Below are 22,011 nucleotides of genomic sequence, written 5' to 3'. Positions count from 1 at the left end.
ATTACATACAAGCATGCACCATGATGCCTGGCTCCATTGTGTTTTAATTTAAAAAATTTGTATTTCCCTAAAAACTAATGTGACTAAGCATCTTTTCATGTTTATGTTATTTAAAAAATTGGGGCTGGGTGTGGCAGCCCATGCCTATAATCCTAGCACTCAGGAGATTGAGTCAGCAGAATCGCTTTGGCTACACAGTGAGCTCAAGGTCAGCCTGAACTGCATAGCGAGACCCTCTCTCAAAAAAAAAAAAAAAAAAAAAGAAGAGAAAAGAATTGTGGCCCCAAATCTGAAAATTCCTATATAAAACACCAAACACTAAAGTAACTGCATTTAGAGACAGGGACTTTAAAGAAATAAGATGAAATAAGGCCCAAGAGCAGGAGGCTCTAACCCGAAACCACTAGTGTTCTTCTAAGAGAAAGCGACACAGCTGTGTAATGATAACACACAAAAACAGAGAAATGGCTACATGAGAACACAGCAAGCGGACAGGTACCTGCAGGCAAGCAAGCAAGGGGCTCAGGAGAAACCAAAACATCCCCTACAATGGTCTTGGGGCTCCAGCCCACAGAACTGTGGGAAATCAGTATGTGCTGTTGAAACCAGCCCAGCCAGTATGTATTCTGTTACAGCAGCCCTCAGAAACAATGAAGTCTGTGAGCCACTGAGCACTGTTTTCCATGATCTACCTATTAATACCGTTTGCATTCTTCTCTACTGGGCTCCACTATTCCTACTGACTTGTATGGGTTCTGAATACACAGATAATCATGAGTCTTTAAACCTTTAATCTTCTAAATATAAAAGATTAAAAATGAAGCCAGGGCCAGGGATTTAGCTCAGCAGCCTAAGTGCTTGTCTGACAAGCATGAGGTCATGAGTTTGATCCCTGGTACCACAAAAAAAAAAAAAAAAAAAAAAAAAAAGGCAGAGCTGGGCATGGTGGCACACACGTGTAATCCCAGCACTTGGGAGGCTGAGACAGAAGGACTGTTGTGAGTTTGAAGCTAGCTTAGACTACAAAATGAGTTCAAGGAGAGTCTGAACTGCATAACGAAAGCTTGTCTCTCAAATAAAAAAAAAAGCGCCAGAATCTTTGAGACCATTCTCACCCATATAACTGAAATTATGATCCTATACCAACACAACATATTACTTTCCCACTATATAAAATTTACTCCCAGGCCAGAGATGTAGCTTAGTGGCACAGTGCCTGCCAGGCAAGCACAAGGCCATAACTTTGATTCTCAGTACCAAAAAAGTAAGTAAATAAATACATTAAAATTTTTTTACCCTCAAAATACCCAAACAGAAACTTTCAAAAAAGTTATTCTTCGACTCAGTTGCACCCTGACACACGTGAGCAGATCAGTACAGTAATAAACCAATTTAAAATTAGAAAGTTAAAAATAGAGCAAAACAATGTTTTTCTCATCTCTTTAATTCTATTCTTTTCCACTCATTCTCCTTTTTTGATAATGAATGACTTACGGGAATGACTGTACCACAAACCACAATGTGCTTATCCAGTACTGTGAAGGGATTTGAATTGCATCGAAGTTTGTTCTTTCTTTCTCCCTCCTTAATATGATTTCTCTATCTCTTCCTGGCCTCCATCCCCTCACCTCTCCTTCCTTCTCTCTTCCTCCCCTCCCTACCTAAGATGACAGGTTGCCCAGGCTAGATTCCTGATTGTCAGGGTTGTAAGCACCCTGCCTCCAGCTCCCAGCATGCTGGGATTACAGGCAAGGGCCACCACACCCAAGCTGAGTCTGAGTCTTTAAATCATGTGTTCAATTTTTACTTACTAAAATTCCTCCACGAGGCATACAGAGGTTCTCCTGGTTCCTGATGAAGGTTGATATTATCCCATAACAACTGAACATATACAAGTTTGCTGTCCTGGGACAGAGATGACAGAGGAAGCTACAAGAGATCAATAGAAAATATTAGTGTACCAAACATGGTAATTATCCATGAATCTAACAAACTATATAAAACAGATATGTTCTCTCAAAACTGGAGCTAAAATTCTAAACAAAAATTTAAAAATTTTAATACCCGATCATATATTTTTTATTTTCTGACACAGGTTTCATTTCTTCATCCTCCTCCTCTCCTTCCAACCCCCCTCCTCATTCTGTGTGTGTGTGTGTGTGTGTGTGTGTGTGTGTGTGTGTGTGTGTGTGTGAGAGAGAGAGAGAGAGAGAGAGAGAGAGAGAGAGAGAGAGAGAGAGAGAAAGAGCTACTGGGAATTGAACCCGCTGCCTCACGCAGCCCTAGGTTTAGTTTGAGATACAGCACCATTAACTTGCTCACACAGTCCTCTATTGATCCTCCTGCCTCAGCATCCAAATAGCAACCTTTATGGATTGGCTTGCCTTACAGGTTTCTTGGTCTGACTTTTGAGGATTAGAAAGATAACTTGGTAACTGACACAGAAGTCATATAAAAGGTTGATGATCGATCATTATAAGAAGTCAAAGTATAAATTTCTACTATCTTCCAAATAATTTTATTTCAGCTATTCTACTCAAAATAATGTCAAAATACAGTTTATAATACTTTAACAGTGTGTTGTCGCCCAGTTGTGTTTGTGATTTGGTATCTGAAATTATTCAGTATAGTAAACACAGTAAAAGAATACGGTATTCAGAGCCCACTGTTTACAATGAAAGCAGAAATTCCAGTGGAAGTACAGTTGGAGTTCTAAGAGTCAGGCAGCTGGGCTGTGATACTAATTTTCCCTCACTTATTAGGTATGAGGCCTTACAGAAATCACTTCACTTCTCCAACTTTTAATTATAATGTCTAAAAAACACGGATTAGGTTCAAATAAGGTTGTCATAGGGATTTCAATGAGCATATGACAGTACAGAACAAAAATTAACCTTTTCAGTTCCTTTTCAGCTACATATGACCAAACACGTTCGGGCCACATGGATACATGTGGAATGCTGTGTGCAACTCCATGAGCTGCAGGCGAGGAAACACATGCTTTTCCATCCCTTTTTCTCCCGTTGACTGAAACATGATTCTGAGACTTTGAAGATAGTGACAGCTACCTAGACCAATAGCAGAACTTGGATAAAATGGGGATCATAAACACAGACACAAAAGGAAGAATGTCAAGTTCCTGACACTCTACTACCATAGAGCTTCCATTCAGTCTTTAATGTAAAAGAGAAACAAACACTGATTTTGTGAAGTTACTGTTAAATTACATGCTCAGTAGCTTGAAGCCTCCCCCTAACTATAAAATATACTATAAGTATAAAAGTTGGTACCCTACCTGTACACCATCATTACAATGTTCAGATGTGAGGATAAGTCCTGGCAAGTTACTAGGAAGGTCCAAACGTCTGAAATACCAAACAAGGTTCCAGAAAATGATTGGATGTTGATTGATGAAAGAGGATGAATGAATCACCTGATCACCTTCATTTTCTAGTAATGATTCAAGTTCTTTGCGAAGCACAAGAGGACTCAAATAAGGTACAGAGACAGGAGAAGGATTGGGCCTCTTTCCTAAAGGGTCCTTTAAAAAAATGCAAAAAGAAGTAAATATTATCTGTTTAATTCTGTATGCTTAAAGTACTTTTCAATGAGTTATTTCTCTCTACTCTTAAAATCGATTACTGCAAGATGAAATAGCACAATATCCTAATGAATAACCTTAAACGAAAGAAAGCCACTTTACTAACCTTAAATTATAAGAGAAAATAATCATTTCAACATACCGTGAAAGTTTTTCTATTATGCTGATAAGTATAACATACACGACTCATATTTTCAATATTTAGTCTGAAATAGTTTTTTCACATATTTTTAAAACAAAAAATATCTAACTTTATTTTTACAACTATTAACATATGAAGCAATTACTCAATGTTTATATTCTTTCTTTATGCCTTTTAAAATTATATGTAATGATTTGCATTTGACTGCAACAAAAAATTAAGGAACTAAAGAAACAGCAGTGTCACAATGCAGATGAAATAAGCAATGAAAAAAAACAAAAAAAACCCAGACTTTGTAAATTTATGACCAACTCACTAACAGATAAGATTTATGACTAACTCATTAACAGATGAACACACCCAATGTTCAGATCTTCAAGCGCCACTTTCCAGTTTCTAAAGGAAATGGCTGATGCTAGGTAGGTCTGGGAAAACAAAGACATAACACGAGTATGAAATATCTTATGTAAGAAAGCAAGGATGCTTTAAACAAAGTACAGAAAAATTACTAAATTTGTGTGAAAAAAAATATTGAGCCAATTTGTGGAAGCTTCTAGCTGACTAAAGATAGAACAACACAAAGATCAGTAATGATAGAAACTGCAGTGGATTTAAACAAGAATGTTTAAATTGAAAAATGCATAGTAATATCCTAGTGCCCCAAACTAACAGATCCCTTTAGAGAATGCCAGGTATTCCATTTCTTGGTTTAAAAATTGATAAATGGAAGAAAGAATCAAATATTTTCTTATCTTTCCAATACTGTATAATTTGGACCTTTGGAAAACCAAATAAAGTACACCGGAAAGGTTTTCTATATAGATATGTTCCATGTAACCAAGAAGAAATGACAGAATTAGATGATCATCATCTTACAGCTTCTAATGAGTTACTTATCTAGACACTGGACATTAACAGTTAAACAGTATCACAAAGACAGTTGATGTTTTCCACTGGAAAGAACATACTACCATTCATCCAATTATCTTACAAAAATAAACAACAAATCAAAAGCCCTGAGTCTGATCTGATTAAGTTTCTAGGTAGAAATACCAATTTATAAGATTACAATCACTCAAATCTGAACTTTGCTAACCTGGAATATCTGAAGGAGAAATGACTGAGTTTTATCAACAGATAATGGGAGAAAAAAAGGTGCCAATTTATTTTCTCAATCAGATTTTTTGGGTGCGTTTTAGATATAAGGATCATATTCATCATAGAATTTGTACCTGTGCATAATATAACTTGATTTTTTTCCATTCCCCTACCCTCCCTTCAGTGTTTATGAAAGTTTTGTTTCCATTTCTTTTCTGTTTTTTTGACTTTTCCTTTCTTTCCCCCCGTCCTTCTTTGTTCTTCTCCTCACTGAAATGTTCCTATTTCACAGTGCTATTACACATTTTGGTCCTCATTCACACTTCCGGTTTTTCACATCAGAAAACAATGTGGTATCTACACGTGTGTCCAATTTATTTCACTTAAAGAGTTTAGAAGAATTTATTGATATAAAGACACCTCCCACACACACCCAAGAAAAGACTAAAACACAATGACCAAGACAAGGCATGAACTTTATTTGATCTCAATGCCTTAAACTGCGCCCCACTCCTATATACACCTGATACTTCTGAGACAACTGGAACTTTAAGCAAAGACTGAATAACTTGATTTGGGCTTTTTGTAATAATGGCATTGTGAGTTTTTTCTTTAAATCCTCAAAAATTCATCCTGAGATACTTTCAACTAAAATGTAAGTTGTTCAATGTTTCCTTCAAAACAATCTAGCAAAGGGAAAATGAATGAAGATTTATGGCCAAAAACCAAGTTATTGAAGCTAGATGATGAGTCAACGGACTCATACAATTCTGTTCATCTTTGTACATGGTTGACATCCTCCGTATTAAAAAGCTTAAAACGTTACTTTGTTTACAAGAAACATTTATCACTTTTCATGTTATAAAATGAATGTACCTGCGAACTAAGTACCACTATTAACTGTACTGAGGAATAGGCAGCATGAGTCCAGCATCACATACCATAACTTCCTGCAGACTGTTAGGTAGACTAACCGTTGAAGTACCATGAAATGGTCGCTGGGAAAAGTCAATATTTTGCAAAGGGCCTCCAACACTGTGACTTCGAGTCAAAGATACATTTCGCTTTGATACACTGCTAGGCACTGATGATATTTTCAGAGTTTGGACATCTCCACTGGCTTTCTTTATTGTGTCACTTCAAAAATGAAGAAATTCTGGGTTACAATCTGTAGATAGTATTATTTACAGTGAATTTTGACTCTACTACAAATATCTGAAATGATATTTCAGATATCATTTATTACTATTTATTTATCATTTATTATTTCAGATATTTCAATGCCACCTTTTTTTTTGGTACCAGGAATTGAACTCACGAACTCACGCTTGCCAGTCAGGCTTAGTGCCACTAAGCAAATCCCCAGCCCTCCAACACCACCTTTTAGTAATTAAATCTGTGGCTGGGAGTACAGCTCAGAAATGAAGTCTGAGACCCTGAGTGTGTCCCCAGCACCACTGCACACCCCTTAAAAGAAAGAATTCCACTCGGGGATAGGAAGAAGACACGTGGTGTAATAAAAGACTAAGTACTCACTCCATTGCTTTAGTGAGAAACATTATTTTTATTCAGTAAAGTCATCCAGAAGTACTGCTACCTGCAAATGCATTCTCTAATGTTTAATCTCTGCTTACCTGTTATTCTCTCAGGGACAGACACCAGGTCTCACTATTTTTTTAATGTCAGGGCCAAATGTAATGCTTATCATACAGTCTTTCAAGAAATGTGTGACTCAATCAACATGGAGGAGTAAAATGTACACTTTACACAAAGAGACTATGTCTTTGAAAACTGGAAATGGCTTCACAAAGGGGAAAATATTTTTTACTGGTGAGTTCAGTTTGTAAAACATTGCTGTACTTAGTTCAAAACTGTTTTATCAAGCTAGATCTGCTTGAAATCCCAGCACCCTGGAAGACAAAGGCAAGAGGATTGCCAGCTTAAGCCCAGCCTGGGCAAACTAGTAAGTTTGTGAGTCCTCTCAAAAAATAAAAACTGCAAATGAGCTGGAGTGGTAGCTCAGTTAGTTTAATCTCTTTTATCAGACTTACTCATTAGATATTTAAACACTACATGATAGTTGAATGTCAAGATTAAATTTAACTGTCAAAACTCATGTGTACAGTAGTCATGTCAACTTTATAAGAACTTTTAAATTTGTACAAGGATACCTAATTTATTATAAAGTGTTATCTGCATCTTATGGTACCTTGATTCCACTGCACAGCCTGTCTCTTCAGTTATAGTCTCATTATGTTTTGGGAATTCCATATAGTTGATCAAGTCAGATTCTGCAGAACTACATACAGGTTTGTGCTCCAAGGGTTCATTTGCCAATGGAATGCTGGCACTTTGTAAACTGTCACCAGAAGTGCTTGGTTTCAAGAAAAAGCTAAACATGGAGCAAGACAGGGGAAAAAAAAATCATTATTATTTTATGGTAAAGCAGTCATTAATGAATTAAACAACTCAAAAGGGAAACACTGTCTGTTTCAAACATATATACACCTCTGCTCTCAATTCCTCTCTCCTCGTATTCTAAGATTTTCAAAGGATTGAGCTAAAGTAGTCCAGTATAATACTACTTCAGTACTTGAGAACTATTAAAGAAAGCTATAAAGGAAGGGGGAACACAAAAATATTTTATTAATTCCCTAAGTTGAGAGTGAGAGACAGACAGACAGATACAGAGACAGAGAGAAAGAAAAAGAGAGAGGAAAGAGAAAGGGAAGGGAAGAGAAGAGAAAAAAAAAAGAACAAGCAAAAGAAAAAGAGAAAAAAAAAGAAAAAGGAAAGGAGAAAAGGAAGGAGCCTGAGAGGAAGGAGTGGGCAGGACTGGGAAAGGAAAAAAGGGAAAGAGGAAGAAAGGAAGGTGGAGTGGGCAACAGCTCCATGTTAAAATGTGTCAACCTGTAATTGTTTTTAATATTTTTCTTGTTTGCGAATCTCTAGTTTTCTAGTCATTTCTGCTCATTATTTTTATTTTTACCTTCTCTTTCACCTCCATTCGGATACAGACTTAAGAGTGGGCCTTCAAAAGGAATGTCTGAGAATTTTATGAAATTATGGGCTATTATAATAAAAGGCTTAATTTGCACAAATGCATGCATTTACTTTTCAATATGGTATATTTGTACATTTTGTTGCACAGCATATGTGACTTTAGTTAATAATATATATGCTGAGGTCTTTGGGAGAACAACACTTCCCCTTACTTTTGCTGTTTTTCCTTGCTCTGTCTGTTTTGAGACAGGGTCTCACTAGGTAGCGTGCAGCTCCCTAGACAGCCCAGCCCAGACAGGTCTCTACTCATGTCACTCCCAGCCTCTCAAGTGCTGAGATTAGGGGCAAGCAACAGGCTTTGTCTTACTGTTTAATAAAAAATAAGATAAACTGCTAGCAGATGAAGAGATAGGTGACATCACACAGTAAAATGTAAACTGGAAAACACAGAGATGGACATGACTTTTCACTGTGGAAAGAAAAACCTCTAAACTAGCCAGGAGCACAGGGCACCGGCAGAGAGCATCCTGAGGGCGCACGAGGCCTGGCTTCATCCTTGCCCCCACCACCCAGAAACAGTCTTTAGATTTGTTCCAAATGTTAAATTTTCCACAATGACATGGGGGGAGGGGATCAATAATGTTCCATTTATCTAATAAGAAAATATACTTAAAAGATCTTTCTAACTGCTTTAAAAAAACAATAAAAAGTACAGGTCACATGAGGATAATTTAAAACTCTACTAAGAATCTATTTGAAAAAAACAAACAAACAAAAAAAGAATCTATTTGAAAAATATGAAGAGACATATCATACTTACATAATATTGGAAAAAATTTTTTTCCAAATTAATCTGTAAATCCTGGGGGCTGGGGATTTAGCTCAGCGGCATAAGCGCCTGCCTTGCAAGCAGGTGGTTGTGAGTTCGATCCCCGGTACCGATAAAAAGAAAAAAGACCAAAAAAAAAAAAAAAATCTATAAATCCTATGCAATCTCAATGAAAATTCTAAAGGGATTGTGTGGGGAGGGGGGAGGGTGTGTGTGTGCGTGAACTCAAACTAATTCTCAACATTTATAGAAAAAATAATTAACTGTAAACAGAAAAAAAAACCCCAGAAAGATAAAGCAATAAAAACACTGTGCACAAAAAAACAAAAAAAAACCAAAAACAAAAACAGAAAAATGCAGAATCAGAATGAGGTACATATGGCAACTTGATATCAATGGAGACAAGATAGGTTATTTAGTAGATGATACTGGGGTATATATGAAAAAAATAAAAACTGGGTTTCTCCACACAAAGGTGGAATTTACATAAAGTAAACATGTAAATATCATACATAAAATACGAAAAATAGTCAGTCTAGATATACAAAGCCTTGTGTTTGATTCCCAACACTATAAAAACGAAACAAAACAAACCCCAACAACAAATGAAATACTCAGGGAGAAAAATCTTAATGTTTAGTCATAGGAACTACTTTGTTTTTTGTTTGTTTTTAAAGCAGAGTCTCACTATATGGTTCAGGCTGGCCTTGAACTATGTAGCCCAAGCTGGCCTCGAATTCACAGGGATCCTCTTGCCTCAGCCTCCTGAGTCCTGGGATTACAGATATGCACCAACATGCCTGGTGTATGGGAAGTAACTTAAAACAAGACTCCAAAAGCACAACTCGCAAGTGGAAAATTAATGGACAATGACATCAAAACTAACAGTTTTTCTTCATGGAATTAATATCAAGAATATTCAGTTTATTTGGGCATGGTGATGCAAGCCTGTAATCCCAGCATTCAGGAGGCTGAGGTAGAAAGAAAACTGCCAATCTAAGACCAGCTCAAGACAGCCGGAACTGCATAGCAATACCTTGTCTCAAAAAGAAAAAAAAAACCAACTTAGACCAATATGAAAACAAAGTACAAAAGCAAAGTGGACAAGGAATGTAAGCAAGTCACATAAAATGCGGGCATAATAAGTAATGAAGGCAAACCTAATATAGTCAGAGAAATTCAAACAGAAACAACGATGCAACGCGTCATCTCATTCACAATGTGAACACTGGAAAAGTGGAAATACCGATGGCTGATAAGGGTGTAAAGTAATGAAAATGCTTGGGTACTAATGTTAGGAGAGTAAGACTTGGGAAGCACCCTTTCAGCATTAGCTGAAATTATGTAAAAAAACAAGCCTATGATCTCACTTTTGACTAGAAACTGTAAGCCCAAGGGGACGCATACAAGAGTACTAGATGCAACTGATATGTTTAACACTAGGAATAGATAAATACATAAATAAAATTCACTTCAAGCAGGAGAAAAATAAATTGTATACGGAGAAGTGCAGCCAGATTTTTAATTGAGTAATAAAAAATAAGATTTTTCAGCATTATCCTATTGTATAAATTAAAATATGCAATCATACAAAACACTATATATATTTTTAAAACCTTATATATTTTATAAGGATATATATTCAAGGATAAATACTACACAGCCAAGCTGATATCTGTGTTGGATAAGGGAAACAGTGGGAATGAAGAGACTATAAATAAAAGAGGGGGGCTAAAGGGGCTTTTGCCCACATCACAATGCTAAGTATGTCAGGAATCAAACAGTATGTTTTGACTAAGCTTCATGCCTAAGATTAAAAGGAAAAATAGGGAACATCTCTACAACTGTAGTTTTATTTCAGTTTTTGTTTCGAGCAACTAAAGGAGCTTGAGATAGCTCAGTGTATGTTTAGCATGTGGGAACAAAGCACTGGGTTTAATTCCCAGCAATCAGGAAAAAAAAAAAAAAACAGTAGACAATAGTATACGGTTTACTTGTTTGATAAAACAAATAAAATATTAATATAATTACTTAGGTCAGATATATAGTTACCAAACTCTCAATTACTTAGTGGCTGATTACAGACCAGCCAGTCTCCACCTGCCTAAAATTCACTTGCTTCTTTGTACCAGATAGTGGTAACAAGAGTAGAAACAACAATTAAGAGGTTGCCAAGGCAGAATGTTTGAAGTAAAGCCTAACGTTACAATTTTGAGTTATCTATAATGAAAGTTTCATTCCAAGTCTTAGCTACTACTAATAATCACACAGTAATTAAATAAAAAGGAACAGCAGCTAGGCTCAGTTGTACACTGCCAGGAGCCCAGCACTCACAGATGAGGCAGCGGGATGCTGAGTCAAGGACAGCCTGACTACCCAAGAGACTCCTTTGATGAGGGCAGGGGAGCGGCGAGGGGAGGAAAGACATAGAGAAAAGGCAGGGCACTGGCCAGCATTTTCTACTCCAACACTGAAGACAAGACGACAGAGAGAAGAAACGATGTCCAGAACATACAGTGAATGCTTCACTTGGACCCTAAGAATTGTGCCTGCTGGAGGGCACTTACCTCTCAAAGGAACTTTCATAATACTAACCTTGCAGAGCCTCTCAAATCTTTAAATTCTATATTGAGAAGAGGCAAGAAGTTGCTTTTACAAAATGGACAAGTTGTGTTCAAATTTGAATCGTTTGCTGTCCATCCAGCCATAATTTCTTCATCATAAACTAGAGCTCCACAAGTGCTACACAGTGAACAACTTGACATCAAAACCTAAGAATAGAAAATACGGTCACTGAGATCTCAGTGGTGAAACCCAATCCTACTAGGCCGTTCTGGGTCAGGCATGGTGGTGCACACCTGTAATCCCTTACTTGGGAGGCTGAGCCAGGAGGATCACTGTGAGTTCAAGGCCACTCTGGGTTACATAGTATAAATTCAAGGCCAGCTGAACTATACTGAGACCTTTTGTCAACAAAATAAAACCCATTTTTTTTCAGATAAACACGATTTTTAATCTTCTACCAACCAACTGTGGGACAGTTATACTATAGGCAAAGATATCAATTATGGCCTCACTTACATAACCTGTCAAACAATTCAACAAAATGACATTTTATTATTCTATCTACACAGGTCTCATAGGATTTTTAAAAATGCTGTTGTTAATAAAATAAATTTATAGCCACTTGAAAATGGGCAGCATGCACAGTTTTACCTCCATTGCGCAATTCTGACAGATACTAGACATGCTGGTATTTTGAGAAGAACCATGGTCAGATTTTTCGAAGTCCTGCCCTTTTGTCCCTCTTGGAAATGGAATTTCATCTACAAAGGAGTAAACACAGAAAGTCCTTAGGCTTTGGATACACATGTTAAAGCATTTATGAAGTAAGTAACATGATCTGCAGTTCATTTTCAAACAATTCAACATAGAAATATGTGTGTGTACACAGATAAATTTAGTAAAAGTTAATTAAATCTAGGTAGGAGACACATAATTGTTCACTACACAATTCTTTTAATTTTTCAGGAGAACTGGAATTTTTCATTTAAAAAGTCAGGGAAAAAAGAGATTATAGTTTTTTAGAATAATGAAGCTAAGAAATTTCAGTGATATACCCCAGAAATACTTAAAATGTGGTTCAAAAAGTGATCCAACCCAGAGAAATAGTTAAAAATATATACTTCGAAGGCCCTGCCCCACATACGCAGTCTTAAAAGTTTTAGCCTATGACTTAAATACTTGTATATATTCTAAATCAAATTCCCTAAATGATTTTGATGTATGCTGAACTTGAAAACTAGTAATATAACCCACAACTAAAACAATGAGTGACTTGCACTATTTAAGAGCACACAAAATCAGGGTAATAGAAAAATGTGCCTATTAAAAATTTATCACACACATACAAAAAAAAGAAAAGAGAAAACAAAAACTAACAGCGGCTCAACAAGTGGGGAATATAGGGGTAGAAGGTAACGGTCAAGCGTAAGGAGAGGGACACAGAGGGAAGGAGAGGGAAAAGGAGCGGGGGGAAAAACCCTTTCTCATACTTGGTGAATACTGTAGTTTTCCAACGTCTCCACTGCTGCTACTACTGCCAAGGCTTGTGGTGCTCTGGGTCAGTTCACTGGAGACCAACCCCGAAACACTTGGGTTAGAAGATACATTCTCCCCCAAAATATGGTCTTCTAGGCCAGCAGGAAAGCTGTAATCTCTACTCGTTTCTTCCTTGAATTAAAAAGAGTAAAATTTCACATACATAAATATATTCTCCATGGGATTATATGCATTCTATTTTTTCCAGAATTAAACACATCTGAAAACAAATCACCCCTAAATTTTCAAAAATCATGAATTCAACTCATTGTTCATGAAACATCCTTTCCACACTCTGGAACTTTAAGAAGTAATGTTACTATAGTCCTGGGTTGTGTCAAGCGAGTTTCGGATCTGGTCTCAATATTCAACATGATGAAGTAAAGGGATGCCAGAAGCTCGCTGTCTCCAATGAAACAGGAGGGCTTCTGATGAAGACAGCAGATTATGCTCTATCATTTACTAGGCAAGTAACTTAATGAAATTATTTAATGTCTCTACCTTTTAATTACATAATTTAAAAAACATGAATAATATGAGACTGTTCAAATATGGTTGCTCTGAAAATATCAGTTGGAAATCGAACTGTTCATAGCAACTCCATTAAAATTAGAAGAAAAAAATGAATAAGGTTCCAAATACTAGTTAATTACTATGAGTGACTGAATCTTTAGATAGAAAATGTTTTAATATGTATTTTTTATTTTTCTTTAAAAAGGAAAGATTTGTATCTTGTTTGGTATAAAACGATGTTAGATGATTTTTTAATCAAATACAGATAGGAAAAACAAAATAACAGAAGAACAGTCAAAGAGTACAATCAAAATCATGATCTATCCTTCTATTCATTTTAAAATATGCATGCATAATCATGTAACAAACTTTTACAAATTAGGATATTGGGGGTTTTGCTTTTTTGGGGGTGTTGGCTGAGAGAATACAGGTCTTACTATATAGCTCAGTATGCCATTGAATTCACTATGCAGCCCACGCTGGCCTCAGACTTACAATGAACCTTCTGCCTCAACCTCCAGAGTGCTAGGATTATGGGTGCATGCCATCGTGCTCAGCAAGGACACTGTTTTTAACATACACTTCTCATATTACTTAATCTGAAACCTTCAATTTATTTTTCTACATTACTAAATTACTGTAAACTACTCCATTTTACTGAAATATAGTAGTATCAAAAAAAAAACCCAGTAATATATTTAATAAATCTCCTGTTCCAAAATGCTTCGTATCTTATATAAATTAAACTGATGATTCTTTTTTTTTTTTTTTTTTGTCTTTTTCCTTTTCCTTTTTTATCGGTTCCAGGGATCGAACTCACGACCACACATATGCAAGGCAGGTGCTTATGCTGCTGAGCTAAGTCCCCAGCCCCAGATGATTCTTTCAGGCAAATATTCCCATTTCCTTAGATTAAACCCTGGATGAAATTTAAAAACATGTCATAATTTTTACTTTATTACTTCAGTTGCAAATATTTGTCAGCTTATCTTATTTACCCTTTGCAGGCATTGTTACTAGTGCCTGGCTATAGCAATAAAAAGATGAGATACATGACTACCTGGAATTCACACTGTGACATCCTGGTCAATGACCTTTAAAAGTATTTTTTAACACTACTAAATACAATTGCAAAAATAAATGGTTCACCTTTTTCTTCAACATAATGTCAAGTTACATAATTTTGAAGTTATTTTGCCTTTCTGGGACTGATTTTTGTTAACTTTTAATCTAAAATGCAGGGTTGAGATTATAATATAGCTCAGTTGCATGCATAAGGCCCTGGAAAATTCTCAATCTCCAGCAACATCCACATTCACATAAATACCCACACATACGCAAATGTAGTTTGTCATTAATACTCAATATTGTACTTAAAATAGTATTTTGCCTATATAGTTTTCCTTCAAGTAGAATACAAATCATATTTGTTCAATTTATTTTCATGTATCTATGTTTTCTATTTAGAGCTTTCGTAATCTAAATCTATTATTATCTCAATGATGTATAATGTTTTAAGCAGTCATTTTTTTGGTCTCAACATGTAATTCAGACCAGCCTTGAATTCACTATGTAGCCCAGGTTGGCCTTGAACTTGAGGTGATCCTCTTGCCTCAGCCTCGTAAGTGCTGGGATTAAAGGTATGCACCACCACACTCAGCTCTCAATCCATGTTTCTTTTACACTATTCTTTCAGGGCCAGGAATATGGCTCAGTGGCACAGCACCTGCCTTGCAAGCGCAAGGCTCTGAGCTCATCTCAGTACAAACAAACAAAAAAGAATCCTACACTTTTCTTTCAAATTTACCATTTTGGAGATTGCCCAGCTAGCTCAGTTGGTAGAACATGAGACTCTTAATCTCAAATATTCCATTCTGCCAGTTTATTGCTTTTAGTAACTCAAAAATTCAAATTCCTCCTTTAAAGCTCGATATATTATCTGCTTCACTTTTGCTGAACCCCTTTTTGGTCTTTAATGTCTTACACCTCAAGACAATGCTTCTAAGGTGAAAACCAGGGACACCAGAGCCAATCTCTAGGATTTGAAATCTCACCTTTGGTACTCACTAGTTGTATTATCCTGGGAAATTAATTAACCTCACTGAATCTAATTTATCCATAAAATGACGATAAAAATAATCCTACTTAATAAGGCTGATATGAAAATTAAACATATATATATTTTGCCTAGGCATATCCAAAAACATATAGCTCATACTAGTACCTAGAACATACATTACTAGCAAACATTTACAACATCTGTCTTCTAGAATAAAGTACTCTACACTATATAGTTCTATAAATTTATAATTCTGTAAATCCACAAATTTCATACTGAATTAAAATTAATTTTCCTATAAAGCAAGGAAAAACATTTTTTAAAAAAGAAAAATTTCACACTCCCATAATATTCATAAAAAGATCTAATGATGAACTCTATTTATAATGATTTTTATAATGCAGCACGAAATCTATGGATTAAGCTGAAGAGTCATATCATATATTAAGGAGATAACAGAGCTAAGAATTATTTAAAAACTGAAGTGCTATAAAATATAACATGGCATTATTACATTATTATTCAAATATGAGTCATTGGTAGTTTCAAAGAAATAATACTTTAGAATGATCTATGGAATTAAAAGTAATCCTAATATTCTACTTCTACATTATCAATTTCCTTTCATGTATGTTCAAGTCATCTCAAAAAAACCAAAATAGATATAAAGTTTTAAAATAAAAACTAAGAGGAAGAGATACCAGTCACAAATATATATGCAACAAATACCAGAGCACCCAACTATATAAAACAATTACTAATAGACGTGAACACCAAAGTTGCCAGAAATTTCTAAATTCTATCGATAGATGTAAAGGCACAACAACATCCAGATGACCCACACACATAACATTTCTTACCTCATCATCTGAATAGTTGTAGGCAGATGCTACAGCCACCAACACTTTACTGGCTACTGTCGCTGCCTGTTTCATACTGGATTTTAAGACATCTATCTTGGGCCCCGAGAGGATATTATCTAGCTTTAGACCTGACAAAGAATTTACTACAGAACCTAGTGAGCCATGTGAAGAACGCATCAATGCTGATAAGGAAGTTGAACGATCTTTGCACGTTCGAGAAGGAGTTTGGTGCCTGAAGCGTGCAGTGAAAGTTTTGGATCTAGACACCACAGAGGAACTGTTTTCACTCTCAGGATTTTCTTCTGCTGGGGGACCAGGATCTAAAGGTAGGCTGGATCTCCTTTCTAAAGGGTGAATAAATGCAGTAGTATTGCCAGATTCTCTGTTTCCCTCTCCATGCAATTCCATACTGGAAGATTTATTGCCCAGTGGACTTTTTAGGTTCATATAGCTTTCAATTTCATCAGCCAGATTACGGGTAATAACTGGAGAGAACATCTTATCTTCAGAATCAGGAGTTTGCTCTTTTACACATTCTGTGGCTAAAAGAGACAAAGGATCTAGGCCAGTTTCAACATCTTCCCTCTCAACAGCTTTAGCAACACCATATAAACTGTTTCTCTTATTCATGCGACCTTCGGTTGCTGGCTTCAAGTCTCTGGACTGGCTGCCGTTGCTGCCGTTCTGCAGACTATCACACGTAGCTTTTGTCAGACCAGTCTCAGCTACATGATCACCAACCACAGGCTCAGGGAGCTCCTGACTTTCCTCCAGCATCTCCAGCACAGCAGGTGCACTGCGCTCAGAATCCCAAGCATTTTCAGACCCACAAGTCCTGGAATCAGTTAGAGGACAGCTAACATTTTCAAAGCTATGGGTTCTTGCCATATGAAGTGGAGAAGTTTTAGGACAGGTCAGGGCTGCTGTGAGAATCTTGGCATCTGCTCCCATCATGACAGCTGCTTCAGTTGAATTCAAATCCAAACTGCTCTTCTTAAGTAACATTCCTGCTCGACTTTCAGAACTAAAACTACAACTTCTCTCTGAAAAATGCTTTTGTCTTTTCTCGCTTTTGTCATTATTCTTCTTTAGATTTGTAACTTCATCAAAGATTGTATCTTCAACTGGATTTTGAGTAGAAAATAGCACATTTGATGTGCTTCCTAAAAGAAATAGTAAATATTAAAGATGAATCTATTTTCCAGTATAACATACAAAAAGGTTTATTTTCTGATTGTGAAAACGATACATATTAAGACCAAGATTCATCATATGCCTATAATCCCAGCGCTCAGGAAGCTGAGGCAGGAGGATTCATTGTGAGTCCAAGGCCAGCCTGCACTACATAGCGAGACCTTTACTCAAAAAAGAGTAAAATTCAGAAAATTTAAAAGGTACACAGAAAACAAGTAACCTCAAGAAACCTATTAAATTCTGCCTCCCAGAAATAACATTTTAATGTAAAATCTGCTTTTACCTCCTATGTATAAACATAGGTCTATTCTTATTTTTCACATTTTAAAGGTCACTAAAAAAGTCATTATCAGTTAAATAACAGACCTCGAATGAAATAATCTCTTCTATCTTAACTTTTTTTTTTAATCTTAACTTTCATACATCCAATTAAACAAACAGTTTCATTTGTGTGGCTCTGGATTTAATCAGAAGCATCACCACACAAAACAAAATGAAACACGAAATAGCTGCCAGGAATCTATTCTGCACAAAGCAAATTTGTAATTATGGGGAAATTAGACACCTGTCATAGCCAAAGCACTACCAGTCCAAAGTAAAAACTTGGACTAAATCTTTTAAAATCTTCAGTAGATAAACGTTTTTGTTCACATATATTCAGCTCTTCAAGAAATACCTGAATGCCTACTAATGCTCAATATATGTAGTGCTAGGAAAAACAATGGCAAATAAAAGAACACAAGTCTAACTGTAGGAGAGCACTGTTTCATTAAACAAAAGTCCCACAGTAGCCTTAAGAGCATCTCCCTCTTTAGGCGGGGTGGCATCTTTGTGCACAGTGATGTGACTCTTCCTCTTCCTTTTCTAGAATAGGAATTCTCCTGCCAATATGCAGGATTTGATCCTATGCCTTCTACAATTTGATCATATCATTCCTGTTTTTTGAATATAGGTGGCCCTATACCCTCACTACCTACAATGAGACAAAACAAACTAAAACCAGTTAATTATAACAGGGAAGACATTCCAAACACCAAGCATAAATATCTACTATGTGATAAATTAATCATAGGCTGCCACTGTGTATCCATGGGAAATTGGTTCTAGGACACCCTACAAATACTAAAATCACAAATGCTCAAGTTCCTTATATAACTCGGCATAGTATTTGCAATATAACATATATACTCTTACATGCTTTTAATCATATTAGACTACTTAAATTACCAAAAACAATGTAAATAAATCTTTGCATATTGAATACAGATGTAATTTTCTCTAATATTTGACCCAAGATTTGCCAGATGAGCACACAAAGGGTCAACGATACATTTTAGGGGAAGAGGGAAGTACAGGGAGCTTGGAGCTATAACACCAGCTCTTTTGAATCTTATTTTAAGACAGATACTTGTTAACTTGCCCATGAAAGTCTCAAACATGCAGTACACTTCTGCTCCTAAACAGCTGGGATTACGAGTAGGCTCTACTGTGCATGGCTCCAACTGTACCTTTCAACAACAACGTTCTAACTTTTCCTTTGGCCCATTTACAGGAAACAGACATATTTCTGGCCCTTTAGCATGTTCACTATAGCTAAGTTAACAATTTAGTGTCAGTAAAGACAAACGTACATTTACAGATATATATGCTAAATATTTAACAAACCACTACATAAAAACTCACCTGCACTACTTTTCCTGTTGTTGACATCAAATATGCCAGATGGGACTTTCACAATGCTGCTGCCCCACGAAGGAGGTTCCAAAGGGCTCTGAGGCTCTAGACTGGGCTGCGAAGAGGCTGTAAGAGCAAAGATTTCACATAGCTCTGGAAAAAAAATTTTTGGATATTGTAATTATTTTTGACAATACTGAAGAGAAACTATATACAGACTTTTATGCATATGTGTATATGTTTCTAAGTACAAAGTAAACGTAAATTTTTTTTGGTGATATAATGTATTACTGATTTTCTGTGACACCAGTACTGACTCAAATAAATACTTTATTTTAGCATTCAATAATCCTAACTTGAGTGTTCGTCAGTAAATCACTTAAGGTTCTGGCCTTTAATTCTATTTCTCATTATTCAGCAAGTAGAAGAGTGACTTGTTTCTGTATAATTCTAAGACATTAAAGAACATGGGAGTTTGTGTAAGAGAATAAAAGAAACATCATATTACCACCAAGTAAAATGTTTCTCCATATTCTACCAAATAATTATAATAAATAATGTATCCCTCAGTGAATCCCCCCCCCGAAAAACAGGAAAATGACATTATTTTTAAGCCACCAATGAAAAACATCTACTCAACCATCTGAAGGTAGTAGTGAAAAACTATTTTAAAATAAAAATTGAAACAGGTTTGATGACTCAAAAGTTTGGTCCTGGGTTCGTCACTTGGCAGCCATATAACACTGACAAATGCATACCTCAGCAGACTGCACATTTCTCCAAAATCAAGAGCAACCTACATTCTCTACAGGCCTGTTAAATTCTAAACCTCAAAGACTATCAAAATCTACTATAATAATAGCACATAATATTTTATGAGACAGATTTATATTTCTGAAAATTAGCACCAAATATCAAGATAAACTTTAAATTATTATAGATATTTTTTTAAATAGAATTCAAATATCAGTACAAAACCTTCTTTTCCCACTTTTGTTTTAGTTATCAATTCTTGTGCTGCTTCTTCTTCAGGCACATGAATTCCATCCTTTATAAGTTCATCCTTAGATCCATATCCTTGGTCAGACTGGCCACCTGTTGAAAAGAACATAGGCTTATAAATATTTCTTTTAATAAAAAAAAAAAATCCCACTGATCAAGCCAGGCATGGTAGTACACACTTGTAATCTCAGCACTTAGGAGGCTGAGGCAGCAGGATAGCTGAGAGTTCAAGGCCAGCCTGGGCTACACAGTGAGTTCATGTCAAGCCTGAACTAGATAGTGAGAGGCTGTCTCAAAAAACAGTAAAAGGAGTGGGGCAGGGGTACCAACAAAAACAAAAACAAGAGAGGTCCACTGATCTACACAATTAAATGTAAGAAACGGAAAAAATAGGGTTCACAGGTACAGCTATTTTAAGAGCAGTGATAAGCATTTCAGTAGAAACAGGTCATCAAAGACTATAGACCATTCCACATTTGAAAATAGTGAACTTTAAAATTCCTTATCTGTAAATTGAAAGAGATTTGGGTAAGATGTTTTCAAAAGGTAACAATTTACAGATACTCTTCAATGTCTACAGATTGCTATCTATTCAGTGAGAAAGAAAAGGCAATGAAAGTGAGAAAAAAAGACAAAGAAAGAAAAGAATGGTAAATTAGAAAATGATAAAAATGGTTACCTACAAAGACTGAAGGAAAATAGGATGGAAAAATAGGGAAGAAACTTCATTAAGAATTTTATTGTGCTTTTTTTGGTGATATATTTCTACATATTCAAAAAATTTAATCAACCATATAGAGGGAGCTAAAACAATGCAAAAGAAGCCAACTGTATTTCATATGGAATAATATGACACTGAAATAATGTAACACTGAAAAGGTCACAAGAAAACTAATCCAAGTAACTTGTGAGTATTTATTCCTCACAGGGGGATGGGTATGATGATTTTGAAATTACTTATACTGCAGGACTAAGCCAATGAGTGAGTGTGATGGTGCTGTTGGTAGACAGTATTTTTATTATTTGACTATAATCTTATTAGGTCGGAAAGACAGATTTATTATTTTTTTCCAGTAATGGAAATTGATCTTAAGGCTTCATACTGAACTATAGTCCCAACCTTTTTATACTTTCTATTTTAAGTCAGGGCCTCACTAAGATGCCTAGGATGGCCTTGAACTAGGCATTCTCCTGCCTCAGTGTCCGGAGTACCTTAGATTACAACCATGTACTACTACAACTAGCAGATTTTTATTTTTTGAATGAATTGAAAAAGGTAAAAGAATCTTAGTGAATCTGCTTTGGAATCAGAGATATTGTATTTCTAAAATACACACACGCACGCACACACACACACACACACACACACACAGTCCAGCTGTATTAAATCAATAAGAAGTTAACAAAAAAAAAAAAAAAAAAAAAAGAAGTTAACACCCTGAATACAACTTTGACCCAGACCCAGTTCTAAAATTTATTCTCGCTAGCCATGGTGCCACATGCTTGTAAGTCAGCAGTTGGGAGGCTAAAACAGAAATGCCCTGAGTCTGAGATCAGCCTGGGCTACGTGGTGAGTTCAAGGCCAGCCTGAACTACATAGCAAGACCCAACCTGAAAAATAAATAGATAAATAGACAAATAAGTAAGTAAATAAGTAAATCTATTCCCTGTTAAAGGAAATGTAAGATCTTTGAAGAAATGGCTGATTTCAAGGCTGAGTCAGGGAAAGTATGAAACTGAACCAAGAATAATTCGCTATACCAGAAAAGTGTTCATAAACATCATCAAAGCGTATCTAAAGGACACTTAAAGAAGCCCTTACTGGCCAACACTGGGATAATCTGAGGGTCAGTATTAGTTTACAGATTCACAGTGTAAAATAATAATCCATAATGCCATGCTGATATCAAATTAGAAAAAATAGGGGAGGGA

At 35.9% G+C, this 22,011-nt stretch overlaps 1 protein-coding gene across 2 annotated transcripts in view; it reads right to left on the bottom strand.

Moving 5' to 3' along the window:
- Dennd4c (DENN domain containing 4C) overlaps positions 1 to 22,011 on the bottom strand; it is a 123,008-nt gene that overhangs the window by 9,468 nt on the left and 91,529 nt on the right. For both annotated transcript variants that reach the window (XM_063251722.1, XM_063251727.1), the window contains 10 exons: positions 20,056 to 20,172; positions 19,087 to 19,230; positions 16,207 to 17,372; positions 12,729 to 12,906; positions 11,890 to 11,999; positions 11,269 to 11,444; positions 7,051 to 7,233; positions 5,783 to 5,978; positions 3,296 to 3,541; positions 1,812 to 1,929 (listed from right to left, as the gene is read on the bottom strand). In XM_063251722.1, coding sequence (XP_063107792.1) covers positions 1,812 to 1,929; positions 3,296 to 3,541; positions 5,783 to 5,978; positions 7,051 to 7,233; positions 11,269 to 11,444; positions 11,890 to 11,999; positions 12,729 to 12,906; positions 16,207 to 17,372; positions 19,087 to 19,230; positions 20,056 to 20,172 — 2,634 coding nt within the window. The remainder of the gene's footprint in view (positions 1 to 1,811; positions 1,930 to 3,295; positions 3,542 to 5,782; positions 5,979 to 7,050; positions 7,234 to 11,268; positions 11,445 to 11,889; positions 12,000 to 12,728; positions 12,907 to 16,206; positions 17,373 to 19,086; positions 19,231 to 20,055; positions 20,173 to 22,011) is intronic.

Source organism: Cavia porcellus, unplaced genomic scaffold, assembly GCF_034190915.1.
Source record: "Cavia porcellus strain 051 isolate PalLab524CR breed Dunkin Hartley unplaced genomic scaffold, mCavPor4.1 scaffold_1, whole genome shotgun sequence".
Lineage (NCBI taxonomy): Eukaryota > Metazoa > Chordata > Mammalia > Rodentia > Caviidae > Cavia > Cavia porcellus.
This window is presented reverse-complemented; position numbering and strand designations above follow the sequence as displayed.